The 16893-nt window shown below is 40.5% G+C and overlaps 1 protein-coding gene across 4 annotated transcripts in view; it reads left to right on the top strand.

Annotated features, from left to right (window-relative positions):
* Positions 1–16893, top strand: part of wu:fj29h11 (uncharacterized) — a 38613-nt gene that overhangs the window by 13740 nt on the left and 7980 nt on the right. For 2 of the 4 annotated variants that reach the window (XM_052070955.1, XM_052070954.1), the window contains exons 17-40: positions 81–190; positions 1138–1365; positions 2129–2258; positions 2381–2570; positions 2659–2806; positions 3848–4025; positions 4512–4689; positions 5446–5575; positions 5701–5820; positions 6852–7002; positions 8142–8254; positions 8409–8559; positions 8649–8897; positions 9259–9471; positions 12209–12390; positions 12568–12751; positions 13173–13315; positions 13908–14089; positions 14305–14564; positions 14862–15099; positions 15190–15367; positions 16097–16223; positions 16314–16400; positions 16598–16783. In XM_052070955.1, the coding sequence (XP_051926915.1) occupies positions 81–190; positions 1138–1365; positions 2129–2258; positions 2381–2570; positions 2659–2806; positions 3848–4025; positions 4512–4689; positions 5446–5575; positions 5701–5820; positions 6852–7002; positions 8142–8254; positions 8409–8559; positions 8649–8897; positions 9259–9471; positions 12209–12390; positions 12568–12751; positions 13173–13315; positions 13908–14089; positions 14305–14564; positions 14862–15099; positions 15190–15367; positions 16097–16223; positions 16314–16400; positions 16598–16783 (4056 nt within the window). The remainder of the gene's footprint in view (positions 1–80; positions 191–1137; positions 1366–2128; positions 2259–2380; positions 2571–2658; positions 2807–3847; positions 4026–4511; positions 4690–5445; positions 5576–5700; positions 5821–6851; positions 7003–8141; positions 8255–8408; positions 8560–8648; positions 8898–9258; positions 9472–12208; positions 12391–12567; positions 12752–13172; positions 13316–13907; positions 14090–14304; positions 14565–14861; positions 15100–15189; positions 15368–16096; positions 16224–16313; positions 16401–16597; positions 16784–16893) is intronic. The other 2 variants (XM_052070956.1, XM_052070958.1) reach the window with 2 other exon arrangements.

The following is a 16893-nucleotide window of genomic DNA, read 5'->3' as shown; positions in this document are numbered from 1 at the left end:
AGAGAAATATTTAAGCCTCCTCTGCATTGTATTTGAAAACACAGCCTTGTTATCTAACTAAAATTTGCTTTTGGGTCTAGATCTGTCTCGAGCTGAAGAGGACATGTCATGTTACAGTACAGTGGCAAATTTCCTTTTGGAGTGTTTGGTTCGAATTCCGAATAGAATCTGTCAGGCTCTTTTGCAGCAGGTTAGTTGCACTGTATTGCACAAGTCTTTATACAGCCGAACATGTTCATCCATTAAAGCCGATTGTCCGTTAAATTGAAAATGACCTTTTTTCTTTGTCCACCAAAATAGTGTACATACAGTAAATGTTAAAAACAAACTTCAAACTGTTTGAAAAGCTTTAAAATGAAAAGTGAAAAGCAAATTAGTGTTTCACCAAATGTTTCTGGGTAAAACCTGTAGTCTGTTTTATGCTACTGCAACAGTTAAACGATTTGGCTACTCCAGGGCCAGTCAGACTGATTTTTGTCGCGGGCCACTTTGGAATTACGTTTTCTCTCGGAGCGCCGTTATGACAGTAAAACCACAAAATTGTTTCATAGTCTTACAACAAATAAATGGATTACTAGTAAGGTAATCAGTCACGTCAACAACAATCGTTTAATTATAATTCAAGCGAGTGGAAACAGGGCAACAACATTACTGCATAATTTCGACGTTATTTCTTACACATGACAATTTGTCATTTCAGTACAGATTTTAGCGAGGATCACGCAAGTTGACACACATGATTTGATTTCGCGGTCCACATAAAATGACCTAGCGGGCCGGATCAGGCCCCCGGGCCTTGAGTTTGATATCAGTGTGCTACTTACTTTAGGATCAACTATATAAACCATTAAAGATAACAAATGTTAATATGTGATTTAAAACATTGCTTGAGGAGCACAAATTGATTCCCATTGTCGCATCTTTTAAAATTAATCAGCTGGAAGTGAGAGGAAGGATTGTCTAATGTAAATGTGCCAGATCAATGGTCAGTTTATTCGTGGGATTAGATGAATCATATTCAAGTTTTATTTCAGTAGAATCATTCTTTTTTTTTTTTTTAATCGAAATTTTTAAATAATACACGTCTCCTAAAAATCATCAGTGGTATCATTGTTCTCAACTGAATGTGACCTTCAGGTGTTTTTAGAGCCTTTGTCCAGAGTCTTGGGCCAAACAAAGTCAAAACTGGTCCTAATCACTGTGGCCCAGTCAAACCCGAGGCACATAAACTGTTTGCATCGACTTGGAATCCTTCTGGGCATCACAGAGTGGTTGAAGCACTACCAAAAAAAGATGACAACATTGCAGATCCAAAATGGCGCCTCAAACTCAGGACCTTTACATCAGCCCAAAGTCCAAACACAGGTGAATGCTCATTTTACTTAAATGTAACTGAATATACCAATGTATGTGGCTTTAAATGACAGTTTTATTAAAAATAGATCGAAATTGACTGATCATTTCAGACAGCACTTTATTTACAAATGGCCCTGGCCAAAATATAATTGATTAAAGGCTTTGTAACTAATTAATCAATTTTACTGTTCATCATACTTGAATTCAGTGTGCTCACTTGAAACAATAAGCACCATTTTTCAATTGTAATTAAAAAAAGGAAAACTCAACAACTTAAAACAAAATTAAAGCAATTTTTTACCCCAACTTGTCTTTTCCACACATGAAAAGAATTCCTGCAATGTTCAACCAAGTAGTCAGGAGGCCACAACGACTTAGAGATGAGCTGTTGCCACCACAAAAAGCATTTGAGAGTTCACTCTTTGATTGATTGGTGATTTTTTTTGTAATTATTCCAAACATTCAAACGAGATACTTTCAAAGCCACAATGTCTTTCTCCAACATTTCTTGGTAAAAATCTGACATGTCACTGTCATTGATGTGCCGAATAAATATAACTAGGGCACAGAGGGAAAGTCCCTTGTCACCTAGTGTGCAGAAACATAAATCTGTGATTACATTTTATTCCCTCCCTCCTGTAATTAATTGTGCAAAATTAATACGTTAAGCCTGGGCGGTAAGAATTATGTCATGTCTCATCGTTGTCGGTTGTGTTTCTGTATTCCTGCTCTGGCAAAGTGATCATTCAATGTGCTTTGTTTATGACTTCAGTCTCATGTGGTGGATTCTGAGAGCAGCACTCTGTCAGGTGAGAACATGAGTGACGATGAGGGTGTTGAAGACAACAACGCAACAGACAGCGGTTTATCCTCCAGTCCTCTCAACCACGGACTTCAACAAGGTGACTGTCAGCAAGGCATTATTATTTTCTGGCTGTTCACTTGATTGCTTTTAAACTCGAAATGACTAGAGAATATATCATGCAAATAGATGCAATTTTATTTACTATTTGAAATGCACAAGAAGGAGAAGATCTAGCGGAGGAAGAATCGGCCGAAGAAGAACTGTTTGTCGAGATGTCGGACAACTGCAGCGAAGCCCAAGCCATGTGCAGCAATCCGTCAGAACTTCTGGATTTGAATGAGGACGAGCTGGCCACTTCTCAACCTGAGCCCACTTTAGATGTTCAAAGGACAATAATTGAGGAAATAAGGTCTGTTGTCTTTTTTTTTTTTTTACTTGTTTGATTCAGTTTCCCAAAAGTAAAAACAATGTTTCACTCATTTTTCTTTTTATGACAGAAAAAAAGAGTTTGGTATTGGTGTGGAACTGACATCTGAAGGTCAAAACCTGATCCAGGCCCACCAATACCGGCTTGGCAGAAGTTTGGATCGCCTCTCGACCGAGCTCTACAGCAAAGACACACATTTTGTTTTGGAACTCATTCAGGTGTTTGTCCCCTTGAACACACTTTTTAAATCCCTCATATCCTCCTGACTACCAGTAGTTCAAATTTGTCCTCTGTAGAGGACATTTGTGAACCTAAATATCGCCCACCCAGTGCATCCAATCGCATTAACTCCTTTTGTTACTCGAAAGAGGACATTCAGTGCTTTCCAATGATACCAAATTTGTAGGGGTTAGAAAAAGTAAGAAAATGACTTCCCTCAGTGCAAGCACTTTGTATGGGAAGAGGAAAAGTACCGGTACTACTTTTTATCAAAGACATTTTGTCTTGAAATGCTGTTGGCATTTTATTTATAAGACTCTTATGAACACGTTGATGTTTTAAGTGTATTTAAGCCCAGTATTCAAGTGTTTAAAAAATGTAGTGTAATTTCAAAAAATTCTTTTGGAGTAGTCCAATTACTTGACCGAGATTGGGTAATTTCAAAATAAATGTGATTGCACATTTTTTTTCCTGGTCATCAGGAGGATATTTATATATCTGTCGCTGCATTTCAAAATATGTTTATTGGTGTGTCGTATTTCCGATGCATCTCAAGACGGTATGGGTAGACTATGGCCTGTCTAAGAGTGACATTAATTTAGCATATTTTTCCCCCCTTTAATTTGCTTCTTAAGATATACAGTAGGGATTTTTTTTCGATTCATCTTACTGTTAAATAATTCTCAACTCAACTGTATTTATAGAGCAGCCATCGCTGCATACAAAGTGCTGTACATGGAGCAATTTAACATAATTGCTTGTGAATAATACAGTGGCAGATTGTACATCAACAGATTTTTATTTATTTTTTTTATGTGGCCCATGCCCATCTCTAAACGGACATGCACGTGCTATAATTTCTTGTAGTTAGCCTCGTTTTGATTTTTGTATGAGTTGATATTGTGCGCCATGACTTTGACGGACGGGCAAGCAGAGGATCACGCATTCTTTAGATGTCGAAGCTATGCTCGACTGAAGAGAAGCACAGTATTGCATCTGCAACCATGACTTACTCATTCTAACTTTTACTCTGTTTCCAGAATGCAGATGACAACAATTACCCATCAGATTCTGATGTTGTTCCAGCCCTGGCTTTTGTGCTTGAGAGGGACTGCATCACCATTCTCAACAATGAAACTGGCTTCCAGGAGGCAAACATAAAGGCTATATGTGATGTGGGTCAAAGTACCAAGGGCAAACACAAATATGGATATATCGGTACGTATTAGGATTTACATAATCCTCTATTACTGCTCGAAAATTCTGTTTTAAATATGGACGAAAATATATATTTACATACTAGCAGTTCGGCACCTGTGGATTTGCATATTCTATTTTTGTCACATCTTTTGTATTTTTCTAGTTTTTAAAATCCCATTTCCCCACATTTTTCTTGGAAATATATAGGTTGAATGATTATTTGCATTTTTTTGAATCCTTTTTTTTCATTTATGTTTTTGTTCAACTTTTTTTTCATTAAATTGATTCGTAAACAAGCATCATCACAGAACAAAAGTCATAAGTAATAATAATAATAATAATAATGCATTTTATTTAAAAGCGCCTTTCATGCCACCCAAGGACACTGTACAGACAATAAGAAAATACAATGTAAACATTTGTAAACGAGATATTAAATAAAAACAGGACACAAGTCAATGTATAACTGTATTTTATAAGACGGTGTCCTTTTGATCTATGCAGGACAAAAGGGTATTGGCTTCAAGTCAGTGTTCAAGGTCACAGACCGTCCAGAGATTCACTCCAATGGCTTCCATTTGTTTTTCGACAAGACCTGCGGCCCCATGGGATATATACTCCCCCACTGGATGGATGATGAGAGGCCCTTGGACCCACAGTTAAATGACTCCTTTCTTCACAGGTATTTCCAAAGCAATGTGACGTAAAGTAACCCGATGCAGGGTCGGTGTCCTCGCAAACGGACAACACAACAAATCTTTCTAATCATTTCAAGCTGTACTTACCACCCAAGTGATTATGTGGAAAGCATAAAAAATGTGAGATTAGTCGAGTAAGGCCACTACTAACTTGCTGCTATTGGACAATGTATGCGATTTTTCTTTGCCCGTGCGCTGAGGTGGTGAGAACAGTGCATGATTGCATCCCTACACTCGTCTCGAAAGGAGGTCACTTATTTTAGGTTGTTCCACATTTGTCATACTGTTGAGTTAAAATGGTTTTCATACATTTTATTTTTGGTCGTCTTATTCAGTTGGATTAAAAAAAAAATCTTGCAAAACTATTTTCTTTAGTTTTCAGTATAGAGGCTTTAAAATTGTAAATTAAAAAAATGTGATAATAATGGAGATTGGCCAGAATCAAAAACACAATTGTGATAATTTTTTGCACAGCTCTACCCTGCGTACATTGAACCCAAAAGTACCATGGCCAAACACATTTTCATTTGCTCAATGGGTATCTCTGGCTGCCTTAAAATGTCACAAGAAAGTGGTAAAAAAAAAAAACCTTTTGTTTATGGTATTAATGAATTAATGACAAAGTGGCCATTTTGTATTTGTTTGTTCTCAGACTCTTTCTTAGAGCATGTTGAAACCACTTGTCTCAAGCATCAGTGTGACAGTGAGCCACTTATGAATCTCTACATTTGATTCCTTAGCAGCTGGACAACTAAGATCTGCCTTCCTCTGCGCTCTGAGAGCCATCAGACCCGAAACCTATTTCATGATGTGCACTCTTCCCTACTGCTGTTTCTGCACCGGCTACGTTCGATCACCATCTACAATCAGGTACCTCCGGCACTTGCATGCTAATTTAAAGTGCAAAGGAACAAGTGGTCATGAAGCATATTTTTTCATGTCATTTATTTGTTTTTGTTTTCTGTGTTCTTTCTGCCCTCTTTGAAAACCTGCAGGCTGAGAACCGCCTTGTAACGATGACACGTAAAGACCTGAGTCATAATGTACTTGAGGTAGAGCACACAGATGGTACTGAACGCTGGCTAGTCGTCAAAACTACACTGCGGCCCAACATGGTGATTCGCACGCTTCTCATGCATCCATCTGTTATGCAGTGCACAGACACACTCATATGTAGAATGAAATAGCGGCATAATTTCTGAAGTGATTCCTCGTGGAAAATGGGGACGATTTTCGAAAGCATGTACTGACTGATATGGTAGGCCAGATTTAAGCCTTTCAGGGACAGCGGTGACTGCAGTGGACAGCTTATCAGGTTACAGGTTATCAGTATTTGTGCATGAAAGGGTTAAACTACAGTGCCCAATTCTGATTTAAAGTCTACGATATATCTGCGTTTTTTTGACTGTCTATATAAATGTATATTTCCGATATCCAATATGGATGTATTCACACTGATGGAACACGTGAAATAACCTGGATGCGCTAATGCTGATATTGCACATGAATATCTCCAAGAACATAATTACCAAACAACATAGAAATCCTAAAGGGGCGCAAATTAAACATTTCAAGGAGTTAAAAAATCCATTTATCGAAGTTGGTCAGGCCATCTTCAATAAGCCCAATATTCAAAAACAAAATTTAAAACTACAAAAACACCAGCTGAAATGAACTATATTTTGATACCAAATAAATAATTGACTAAAATAAAACTTGCACCTTGTGATCAATCCAAGATATGAGGAGTATGAAAAAAAATTTTTTTTTCAAATTTCTATACAAAGGACCATATACAAAGGAATATATATTGGGGTGAAATTGGTAAGTGAACCCAAAAGAGAGGATCAATATCACACTTGTCGAGTACATGTCTCCTGTTCGGATGTATGTATGTAAATGATGTCAAGAATGTTGTAATGGTAATAGTACTTACAAACTTAACTAATCACTTCCGGTATCATCCTTTTATTCTGAAAGGTAAGGCATAGCACGTCTGGTAGCAGTCGTTGCTTACTCATCATAATAAAGTCATAAACATTTTGTAAAAAAAAACAAACTGTTCTGTCAACTCATCGAATACTATTTTCCTGTTATTCTAGTCTTTTTCCATCTGGATAATGATTTTGTTTTCCTTCCTCTGAAGCTCAAAGAGAATGTTGAATCAACTGAGCTTGCCCTCGCCTTCCAACTCAACTGTGACAACTCGGGAAGTGACTATATAGGCCAACCGCCGAAACAGCCCGTCTTCGCCTACCTGCCTCTTCGCAGCTTTGGCTTCCGATTCATCGTACAAGGTTCCTTTATTTATTGTGACAATAATGCACATTTATTCATTGTCTGTGTAATGCGAGAGAAGTGTGACACGTACAAGTAATCTACCAATCAACCGCATTTTGAAAATTAGCCGGTCAAGTTACCTCCAAGTTAACCCTCCTATTATCTTTGGGATCAGTTTGGGTGCCATTCGATGATGGTCTTTAAATGTTGACGTCATCCGAATGATTGACATCATTGCTTCATATTTAAATGGAACAACACGTTCAATAGGAACTGTTTTCAATGTGCTGTATACATGTCACATGCAAGAATGTTATTTGGGGTCGATTTGACCATTTGAGTGTATTAGCTGTACATAACAAATAAGCAATAAGTTATATTTTTAATCATTTTTTAAATCAAATTGAACACCTGTGTTGAATGAATTCCATACAAAGAAAAACTTAGGAATCCATTCATTTCATTTGTACATGTGCAGTACTCAAAGGGACCAGCAAGGGTCAGCAAAGCCAATTATTACAGTAGAAGTCTTTTGATTTATTTATTTTAACTCTTGCATGCACCCTGTAACCTGGTAACATGATAAGTTGTCCACTGTCGTGACCGCTGTCCCCTAAAGGGTTAAACAGAGGTGGTTTACCCCCCCTATTAAGTTTTTCACTGACACTGTCAGAGATGTATGACACTTATTCTACAATTGCTTTATTATTAGAATTAATTTATTTAATCGTGTTATGAATCTTGCCTCCGGACTTTTTCTTTTTTTAGTTTGCTTGTCATCTCCAGGCTTGTATAACTTTTCTCCTGGTATTCCGCTTCGTCCCACAAACGCCCGTTGCCGAAAAGTCATCTGGGATTGGCTGCGGCTCATTCATGACCTCAACAAGAACAAGCATAAAAATAATAATAATAATAATAATAAATTAAAATAGAATGATGGCTGAAGATCAAAATGTGAAATGAAATCGCCTTTTCTTTTTGCAATCATGGCACCAAATGAATAATTTGCTGTCATGCTCCGAATGTGTTTGTGTGAGGTTATGGATCGTTTTGCATGATGGACAAACAACACAGGACGTGTAAAATAAAAGTATCAACTCTGCATTCCAGCCAAGCAAGTATTCATATTTGAGTATTATGTATTTATTTCTTTCAGGTGACTTTGACATCCCTTCTTCTCGAGAGGACGTTGACAGAGACAGCACATGGAATCAATGGCTCCGATCGGAGATACCACAACTCTTCCTTCAGGCCATGAAAGTCTTCAATGTAAGGTGGCATCTTGGAAAAACAATTCAAGTGAAATATGAGTTGAATTTAAACGTTCCCATTTTCCGATAGATCACACGGTAGAGAAAGAACTCATGAAACTTTTTTGAGATGTGCAGTCCAACTCCTGTGTTTTTATTCTTGCTCTTTCCAGGATCACCCAGAGTTCACAGGCCTTAGGGGGCTCTGCCAGTTCCTGCAGTTTATCCCCCTGCCTGACGAGGTTATGGACTTCTTTAAGCCCGTTGCCGGTCAGATTATCCAGTTGCTCAAGGGCAAGGCTTTCCTGCCTACACTCAGCTCAGGTATTAATCACACCTTGAGTTGAACATTAATGAGACAGTATATAAAAGTGTCATTTATTCCTCTTATTTTTGTTTGTTTTGTTCAACAGACGGTCAGGTTGTGTACAAGCTACCATCCCAAGTGGCGGTGTGTAAGGATGCCGTGATTCGCAAGGTTATCAGCCAAGAGGAGCTGGAAAAGCATCTTTTGCTGTCATATCTCCACCCCGGTCTAAGCCCCGCCCCTCCCGCCTCTCTCCTATCCCACCTGGGTGTTCGGCACCTCAGGGGCTCCGATGTAACCACGGTAACCACAGCCATGGCCAAGGAGCTGATGAAAGAAGAGACGATCCACACAGGTGAGTGGAGGAGGGTTTTTTTTTTTTTAATGAGGAACATTAGATTTCTGACCTGGTAACGGTGGCATCATGAAGAAGGACCAGTGGCTGTATAATGAGCTGGACCTCCAGTGGAATTAGCAGGGAAAGTCCTGGACTTCCCAATTTAGGCCAATTCAACCATTTTTCTTCTTATTATTTTATTTATTTATTTATTTATTTTTACTGCTTTGTTCACCATGTGCAGCTTTTTTTGTTCTTCCATTTAAAAAAAGAAGAAGCAATCACTTTCAGGATTTGTGTGCATGAAGAGTTGTCTACTTAAATTGTTCATTTGTAATTCATTGCACAAAATCATTTAGTAACTCTTTTACTTGTCTAGATGCTGGCCTGCGTCAGTTGGCCAGACTTCTTGTTTGCAACTTCAGAGCCGTGGAACACGGTTATGGAGACGGGGACTCAATTTTGCAGACGCTTAGGACTTTACCTATAATCCCTCTGGCTGACGGACGCGTGGTGGCACTGGATGGAGATGGTGTGTTCTTCCCATTGGAACAAAGCAAGGAGAAGAAAAAGAAAACCCAAGCCCAAACTGGTAATTACCTACTCTGCGAATTGTGCTTGGTGATGTTTTGGTCGATGAAAATCCTGCTCGATTGTCACTTTTAAATTTACTACTGCCATATTTCTACCAAACAGTACAGTTCCCTCTTTTGACGGAACAGTGATTTACTTTCTTGACACAGATCGTGTCACATCGTGCCGGTGCGACGGTGTCAAAAGAATATCCATTCGACAATTTTTGGTGGGAATTTCATTTTTTGGGGGGCTACCTTAAACCTTCGAAACCAACATGCAAATGAACTGACTGAATGGTTGTTCGTTCCTGTGATTGGCTGGCAACCAGTTCAGAGCGTACGAAGACAGCTGGGATAGCCTCCAATTTATCATTTCATTTTGCTTTTTCTTTATGGGAGGTCTCTCCCTTCGAAACACCCTCCTTCCCTTTAGTAGGTAAAATACATGCTCCATATTATTTTCGGTCGAGAGGCGAACTTGTCCGCTCTAAAACCTCGTGCATCTTTTCCAGATGAACTCATTTGTTGTTTAAGCAGTGTGTTTGGAAATGTGTAAGATAACGACCCAATTATCTTCCAGTCAGTTTGCCAGCGGGGGAAACGGTCTTTCCGCAGACTTTGGAGTTCATTTTGCTGCCACCATCACGTGTGACATCATTGAAGATTAATGAGCCTGTTCGAGAAGAAGCCATTACCTCCAATGGGCTTTTCAGATGAGCTTGCATGTTGGGGATTACGCGCAGACTAGTTCGTTCTCTAAACTTCAGTTTTTGTATTACTTTGGTGAAGGTTATTCTTTGTCTCTTTTTTTTCTAGAATTTTATTGGCTTGTCTCTGTAATTTTTGTCAAACTCCAGCTGGGCCTGTTTATTCTTATTGCTAATAAGTGGCATCTACCCGTGTACCTTTGTTTTGTTCATGAAGTGAACTGCAGATAATGTCACTTTAGCCGTCTGGAGGTTGATGCTGATGGCATGTATGATTGGGTCTTACCGGTTCTCATAATGTTTCTATCGACAACTGCTACTGTTTTCCTTGATCCATTACTTTGACATTTGCTACTGAGTCTGCCATTAGGGGTTTTTTCTTCTTCTTCAGTGCATTGCAAATGGTTGCATTGACTGTGGCCAGTGTTTGTGTAATAGCCCTGGTTGATTTTCTGTCTTCGCTTTGCTTCAGCATTACAGAACCGTATTTTTGCACTATAAGGTGCTTCGGATTATAAAGCGCACATTCAGTTAATGGCCTATTTGAAAACTGTTTTCATATATAGGGCGCACTGCATTGTAAGGTGCATTGACTAGAATTTATAATAATGGCTGCGGTTGTGCTATGCATCCACGAGATGGAGCTACGCTAAAGGCAATACAATACAATACAGCTTGTTCTCCCCGGGCCTGCAGGGGTTTCTTTGGGTACTCCGGTTTCCTCCCACATTCCAAAAACACGCATGACAGGCTGATTGAACACTCGAAATTGTCCCTCGGTGTGAGTATGAGCGTGGATGGTTGTTCGTCTGTGTGTGCCCTGCGATTGGCAGGCAACCGGTTCAGGGTGTCCCCTGCTTTCGGCTGGGATAGGCACCAGCACCCTCTGCGACCCTTGTAAGCGGATCGTAAAATGGATGGATGGAAGATTTCTGTTGACGATAAAAATCGATGAGAGGATACATTTCCTTTCACTGGACATAGTGAATGTATGACACATTTGCTTGTTTTAAAGCAAACCCAGAATAGACAGAGTAAAGAATACCACTGGACTTGTGCGTCATCATACCTAAATGCGGCATACATATTTTAGGGTTAGAAATGCGGGCATGCGTTTGATTCAAATGAACTTCCATTTTAACTTCATCTTATGTTTTTCTTATGAGTCACAAACCATTCCATGGAGCATTTAATTGCCGGGCTTTTGCTTTAAGATATCTGGTTGAGTTGTCGATTTTTGTCTCCATATAAACTCAATGTTGAAGGGTATGACAATAGGCATGGAATGATATGAGTGAAGTTTCTTTTCCAGGTCAGTGAGCGTAGCGAGTTGCAGTACTCGCTCTGAATGTTGAACTCTTCAGCTTTGAGGGAAGTCAAGTGTACAAAGTTGGGTGTGATAGCAGAGAGACCACAGAGTGAATCACTGTGAACTCGTCTAAAATATTCAACAGGACAGAGACAAAGTGCCAGTCTTGGAATGTAGGCCACTGAGTGTTGGGGCAATGCTATCTTTTTAGGTGTATGTAGTGAAAGCTATTTCACAACCCAAGAATGCCATGATTTCGTTTTCATTTGCATTTTTTCTGTTTCGTATAATGCATTTATATGGTTTAATCCATCCATCCATCCATCCATCTGCCGTTTTTGTCAGCCTAAACATGAAAGCCCAGCAATACGAGTGTCCACCAACTGAGCCCATTGCTGACTTTCTCAGGTCGGGAGTGCCTCAAGGTTCCATCCTAGGACCTCCTATATTTTCCTTGTATCTTCTTTGTCTTTGGGTAATCCTCTGAGGTCCTTATAATAATTATATGGTTGATTCACTTGAGCAATAAAATGTACGCTGTGCAAAAAAAAAAAAATCAATTGTATGTTGAGGAAATGAAGGGAAAAGATCAATTTTACTATTCACTTTAAATGTTAAGACGACTGAGGCTCATCTTGTTTGTGGACCAAGTGATGCCACCACAGTTAATGGAGACCTGAATGCACCTACGCAATATTTGAAACCCACCATAACAACACCACCCCTCCACCCTCCCAGGACACTTGTCTGCATTGTACGAGGACGTCAACATAGTTCACCCATCTCTGATGAGCTGCATGGAACCTTTGGAAAGTCAGCAGGTGCGAGAGCTGCTGAAGAGACTGGGAGTTCATCAACTTGAGCCTCAAGAGCTGCTGGAGCAGCACATCTACCCTGCATTGCAACATGAAAAGTGGAAGGTAGATATTTTATATGCTGCATCAGCTGTGCTGGCAGCTTAGAGAGAAAAAGCACGTTGTGATTTTATGTTAAGAAATGTAGGTATGTCCAATTTTTCAAATCAAGCTTATTTTATGATCATTATCGCACACGTTCACTCACCTTTCTCCTTTTACTCTCACCTATTTGACCCACAGTCAAAGTCAGAGGCGGTGGTTGTGAGTTACCTGGTTTTCATCAAGCAGCACTCCATCTCCAGCCAAGAGTATGCAGACATTGCATTACCAGTCCTCACCAACAGGGGTCTGCTTTGCCCGGAGCAAAGCGGGGTACACTTCTCCGAAGCATATGGCAACATGGACCTGTCAAAGACACTGCCCGGTACACACTCAACATTATGTATTTTTGTTTTAATATGAGAATAACTCCAGTGGACCCTCTGTTGTGGGACACTGGAAAATTTGACGAGTTTTTCATTTCCATAGTCAAAGTGTTGATATCTTAAAAAGATTATTACGTGTACAGTTGTAGTTTTGCAGATTAAAAACATAAAAACAAATGAATAGGGACCGCTGCTTGATGCCGTCTTACTTTTTATCCTGAAGTACATTTAGTTTTATTCTTTCCATATGAAAGTTGCTATGCAAATAAAATTGACATTCACATTTAGAGGTTCCACTTTATTGGCATCATAACTATTTTATCCATTGATTGATATGTACACTGTATGATGTGTATTCCATTATTGCGATCCTCTGCGATAACGTTTCCATGACGATCTACCTTGCCACTAATCACCCAGGCTTCGACTGGATCCTCCTGAGTCCCAAATACTTGGAGGCAGACAATGATCTGGCAGGTTGGAGACAACTGTTCAGCAGACTGGGTGTCAGTGATGGTCTCATCATCCGAAAAGAGAGACAGACGCTCACCCCTAAAGAACTGGTGAGGATGACTTCGCTTAACTGTCACATCACCAGCTTTGTAATCAATCACAATTCAGGTTCAAATAACTCAGGTTATAGTTTATGGGCAATCTTTCATCTAATTATGGCGGCATAGCATTATCTGTTCTTTTGCATGACCTCTACAGTCTATGTGTGGACCGAGAATTGTTTTTACCGTATTTTCCGGACTATAAGTCGGACTGGAGTCGCATTTTGGGGGAAGATTTGATAAAATCCAACAGCAAGAACGGACATGTTATCTTGAAAGGCAAATGAAAAGAGAGAACAACACGCTGTTTTGAGAGTGAGCAGCAAGAGCAGGTGACAAAAGAGACATGTGAGCAGCTTGTAATTCCAAATGCCTGTTTTAGCTCGGGCTGCAAACACAACTCATTGTTTTATAGATTTATAGTGCTGCCTCATGGCCTAAGGATACACGGGATAGGGCAGATAAATATCCAATTCGAATCGGACCTTTAAACTCATTCCCTCCCAAAGACGTTTTTAAACGTCTTTTCAGACTTGGTCTAGAATTGGCCGTTACTGAATGAGTTGATGATACATTTTCTCTTTCTTGTGTGCCCTTGCAGAATTCCAGTCCATGGTCGGTGGAAAGCGCAATGTGGCAACAAACTCCCGGGGAGAACTGTGTACTTGACGACTACCCATGCGAGGAGTTTCATTCCCTGGCCACAGCCCAGCTGACTGCCCACTGCCTTCTGGCACAGAGAAAGGCTTTGCTAAATCTGCTGGCGACCAACTGGAACACAGGGTAACGCACGTGTCACATTCTGTCAAAACGAATATTGTCCCCGTGAGTAACAGAGGCATTCACTTGACGGTTTTAAAGAAGACAGACCTCAAAATAGCATGCATAGTAGTAATAGTAGTAGGCAGTTCTGGCACTTTGGCGAGCAATGCAAAGCGTCAACATCGCTGAACTGGAATTTTGAATCTGACCTGCCTTATTTTCATGTATTGTTCCAGGCATCGCTACTCTCAGTACCTCACCGCTCAGGTGCTGGACAGAGACGCTCGGCCCATCAGAACGACCAAGTCTTCCTTCTACCACTTCCTGTGTCATCTCAAATGGATGCCAGCCTTTCGCCCACAGGAAGGCGAAAAGACAGAGATGACGTACCTCTGTCCGAACGCAGTCTACTTGAATGCACCGGAAATCAACAACCTGCTTGGGACACACGTCTATTATGTGAACATGGAGCCAAGCGAGTTCACCAAATCCCTGGGTAACAATCTGTCATGTCTCTGCGGCCAGAGCATAGGAATCGGAATTGGCGTTTATCTTAGTTTACCCAGGGATTTTTTTTTAAAGTATATATGTCCCGATTCAGGGGCTGCATCCTTAAAGAGCTTGTAGGTTAGCTTCCTTAACATTCACTCCCAAAGACGTTTTTAAACGTCATTTCAGACTTGGTTTAGAATTGGCTGGTACTGAATGAGTTAAAAGAACGCTACCTCTAAATAAACATAGATGGCAGATCGACATGAATAAGTCATCCTAACACTTTGTTTGCCTCTTTTAGGAATAAGGCAGAATGTATCAGTGGAGAATCTGATTGCCTATCTCAAGAAGTGGTGTATCAAACCGGCAGCAGACAAACAAGAATTCCTTGATGAGGTGTCAGATGGGGCACATTTCACTTCCACCGTTCAGCACATCCATAACATATACTCCTACCTGTACACCAACTGCCCCCAGAGCAGTCTGAAGGAGCTCTTCCAGCATAATCCGGCTGTATTCATCCAATTGGAAAACCGCAGGTACCCGTTTTGTTGCCGGCAGCGTCCATATGTTGATTGTTCGAATCCACCGACTGTCACTAATCAAATGTTGGCGTTCCACAAGCGAAGTAATGACTGGTGTTCGGGACGCTTCTACCACCTGAGGGAGGTGTGCTGGAGTGACCCCACTCACATGTTCCAGCGCTACAGAATGCTGATCCGTGGAACGGAGAACCCCATGGAGGAGCCCAAAGTCTTGGCTCCTTTTTATAGCAAACTGGAAGGCATGAAAGACTTCTTTGTCAGAGTAAGTCAACTCTCCCCCTGGACTTAAATATTACGTCTTTGTCTGAGGTCTGGTTTCAGGAATTTTGGTTTGTTTGACTTAAAAAAAAGGTGATTGATATGACACCTCTAAGCTGTCACCTCCAACAAAACCTTCTTTAACTGTACAATGTTTTAAGTGAGATTTTAAGTTATCATTGTCACATTATTTATTGCAATAACACTATTTTGTGAATTTTCTAAGATACAGTCGTGGGTCTCAACCTCCAATAATCTTGGTCTTGTATCGACACTCTCAAGTCTTGATAGTCTCTAGTCTCGGTTGCGTGGTCTCGACTACGACACTGCTTTGCAATCAGCGGCTGTCTAACATCTCCATCCTCACTCAGTGCAGCCAACTGAACTCATACTGTATTCAACAGAAAGTGAACCAAAAATGGAGGAGTCAACACTACCAATTCAGACCAAGTAAAAATGTCCTTTTCCAAAAAAATAAAGTCCCAAAATACCAAAAGAAAAGGCTTTGACGCTAGTTGAAATGAGGTCAACTGAGGTGCACCCCTCCTACTTAGGTCACATGTGTTCACGTCGTACATTATGATGTTTTGAACTTCTTTGAACTATTTTTCACACACACAAAAAAAAATACAATAATAAAAATACAAATACAGCAACTGTTGTGTTCAAACAAAGGCACCCCTGAAATTACCTCACATCATCTAATATGATGACATAACTGGCATTTTATCAGCTCCTGAATGTGGATGGCAGCCCCAACATGCGGCAATATGTCGCCGTTTTGGAAATCATCGCCTCATCATCTCCCATCCCGACCGCTGAAGTGCTTCAGGATGTGTCAGTGCTCTACGCCACGCTTGGTAAGACCGTCAGAGTAGAATGTGTCTGATCGTTAATTTCCCGTAAGCGATATACTTTAATAAACGATCATTTCTCCGCATGTCCGACAGCTGACAAGTGTAAAATTCAAGTGTCTGGCGAACAAGAGGAGGGTCCTCACTCCATGCTTGATGGCAATTACTCCTCCACTTTGAAAGGTGAGTGAAGCTTTCACGTCGATGCAACCCCCCCCCCCCCCATCCCCGCCTCCCATCCCTTCCCTCCTCTGTCACTGGTAGATTAAAGCAAGACAGAGAAACTCACCGGTGCCTTTGACATCTTCGTCATTGCCTCTGCATCAGACATGAAATTAGTATCTATTCACACTGGGTGGGCTTTGATTCCTTCCAATTAGGTATGGTGTCTGACAAGAGGGTCTTCCCCACCAAGGATAAGAGCTGGGTGAGCCTGGCACGTAAACCCATGATAGCGGACAATAAAGAGCTGGAGAAGATTTTTAAACCTCGCAAGGAAGTCTGCCTCCTGGATCTGCCACCAGCAGAGAAGAAAACAGCACCAAGGAAAAATGCGGCCCTCTCTGGTACGCTTTCAATGCTTCGAATGTTTTGGGACCTGTCGTCCAGTATTTGATATTTCCAAGACACTTGAATAGAAATCCCCGGAGGGAGTTAAGCCAAATTTGCTGTTCCC

The sequence above is a fragment of the Hippocampus zosterae genome, chromosome 7 (assembly GCF_025434085.1).
Source record: "Hippocampus zosterae strain Florida chromosome 7, ASM2543408v3, whole genome shotgun sequence".
In the NCBI taxonomy this organism is placed as follows: domain Eukaryota; kingdom Metazoa; phylum Chordata; class Actinopteri; order Syngnathiformes; family Syngnathidae; genus Hippocampus; species Hippocampus zosterae.
This window is presented reverse-complemented; position numbering and strand designations above follow the sequence as displayed.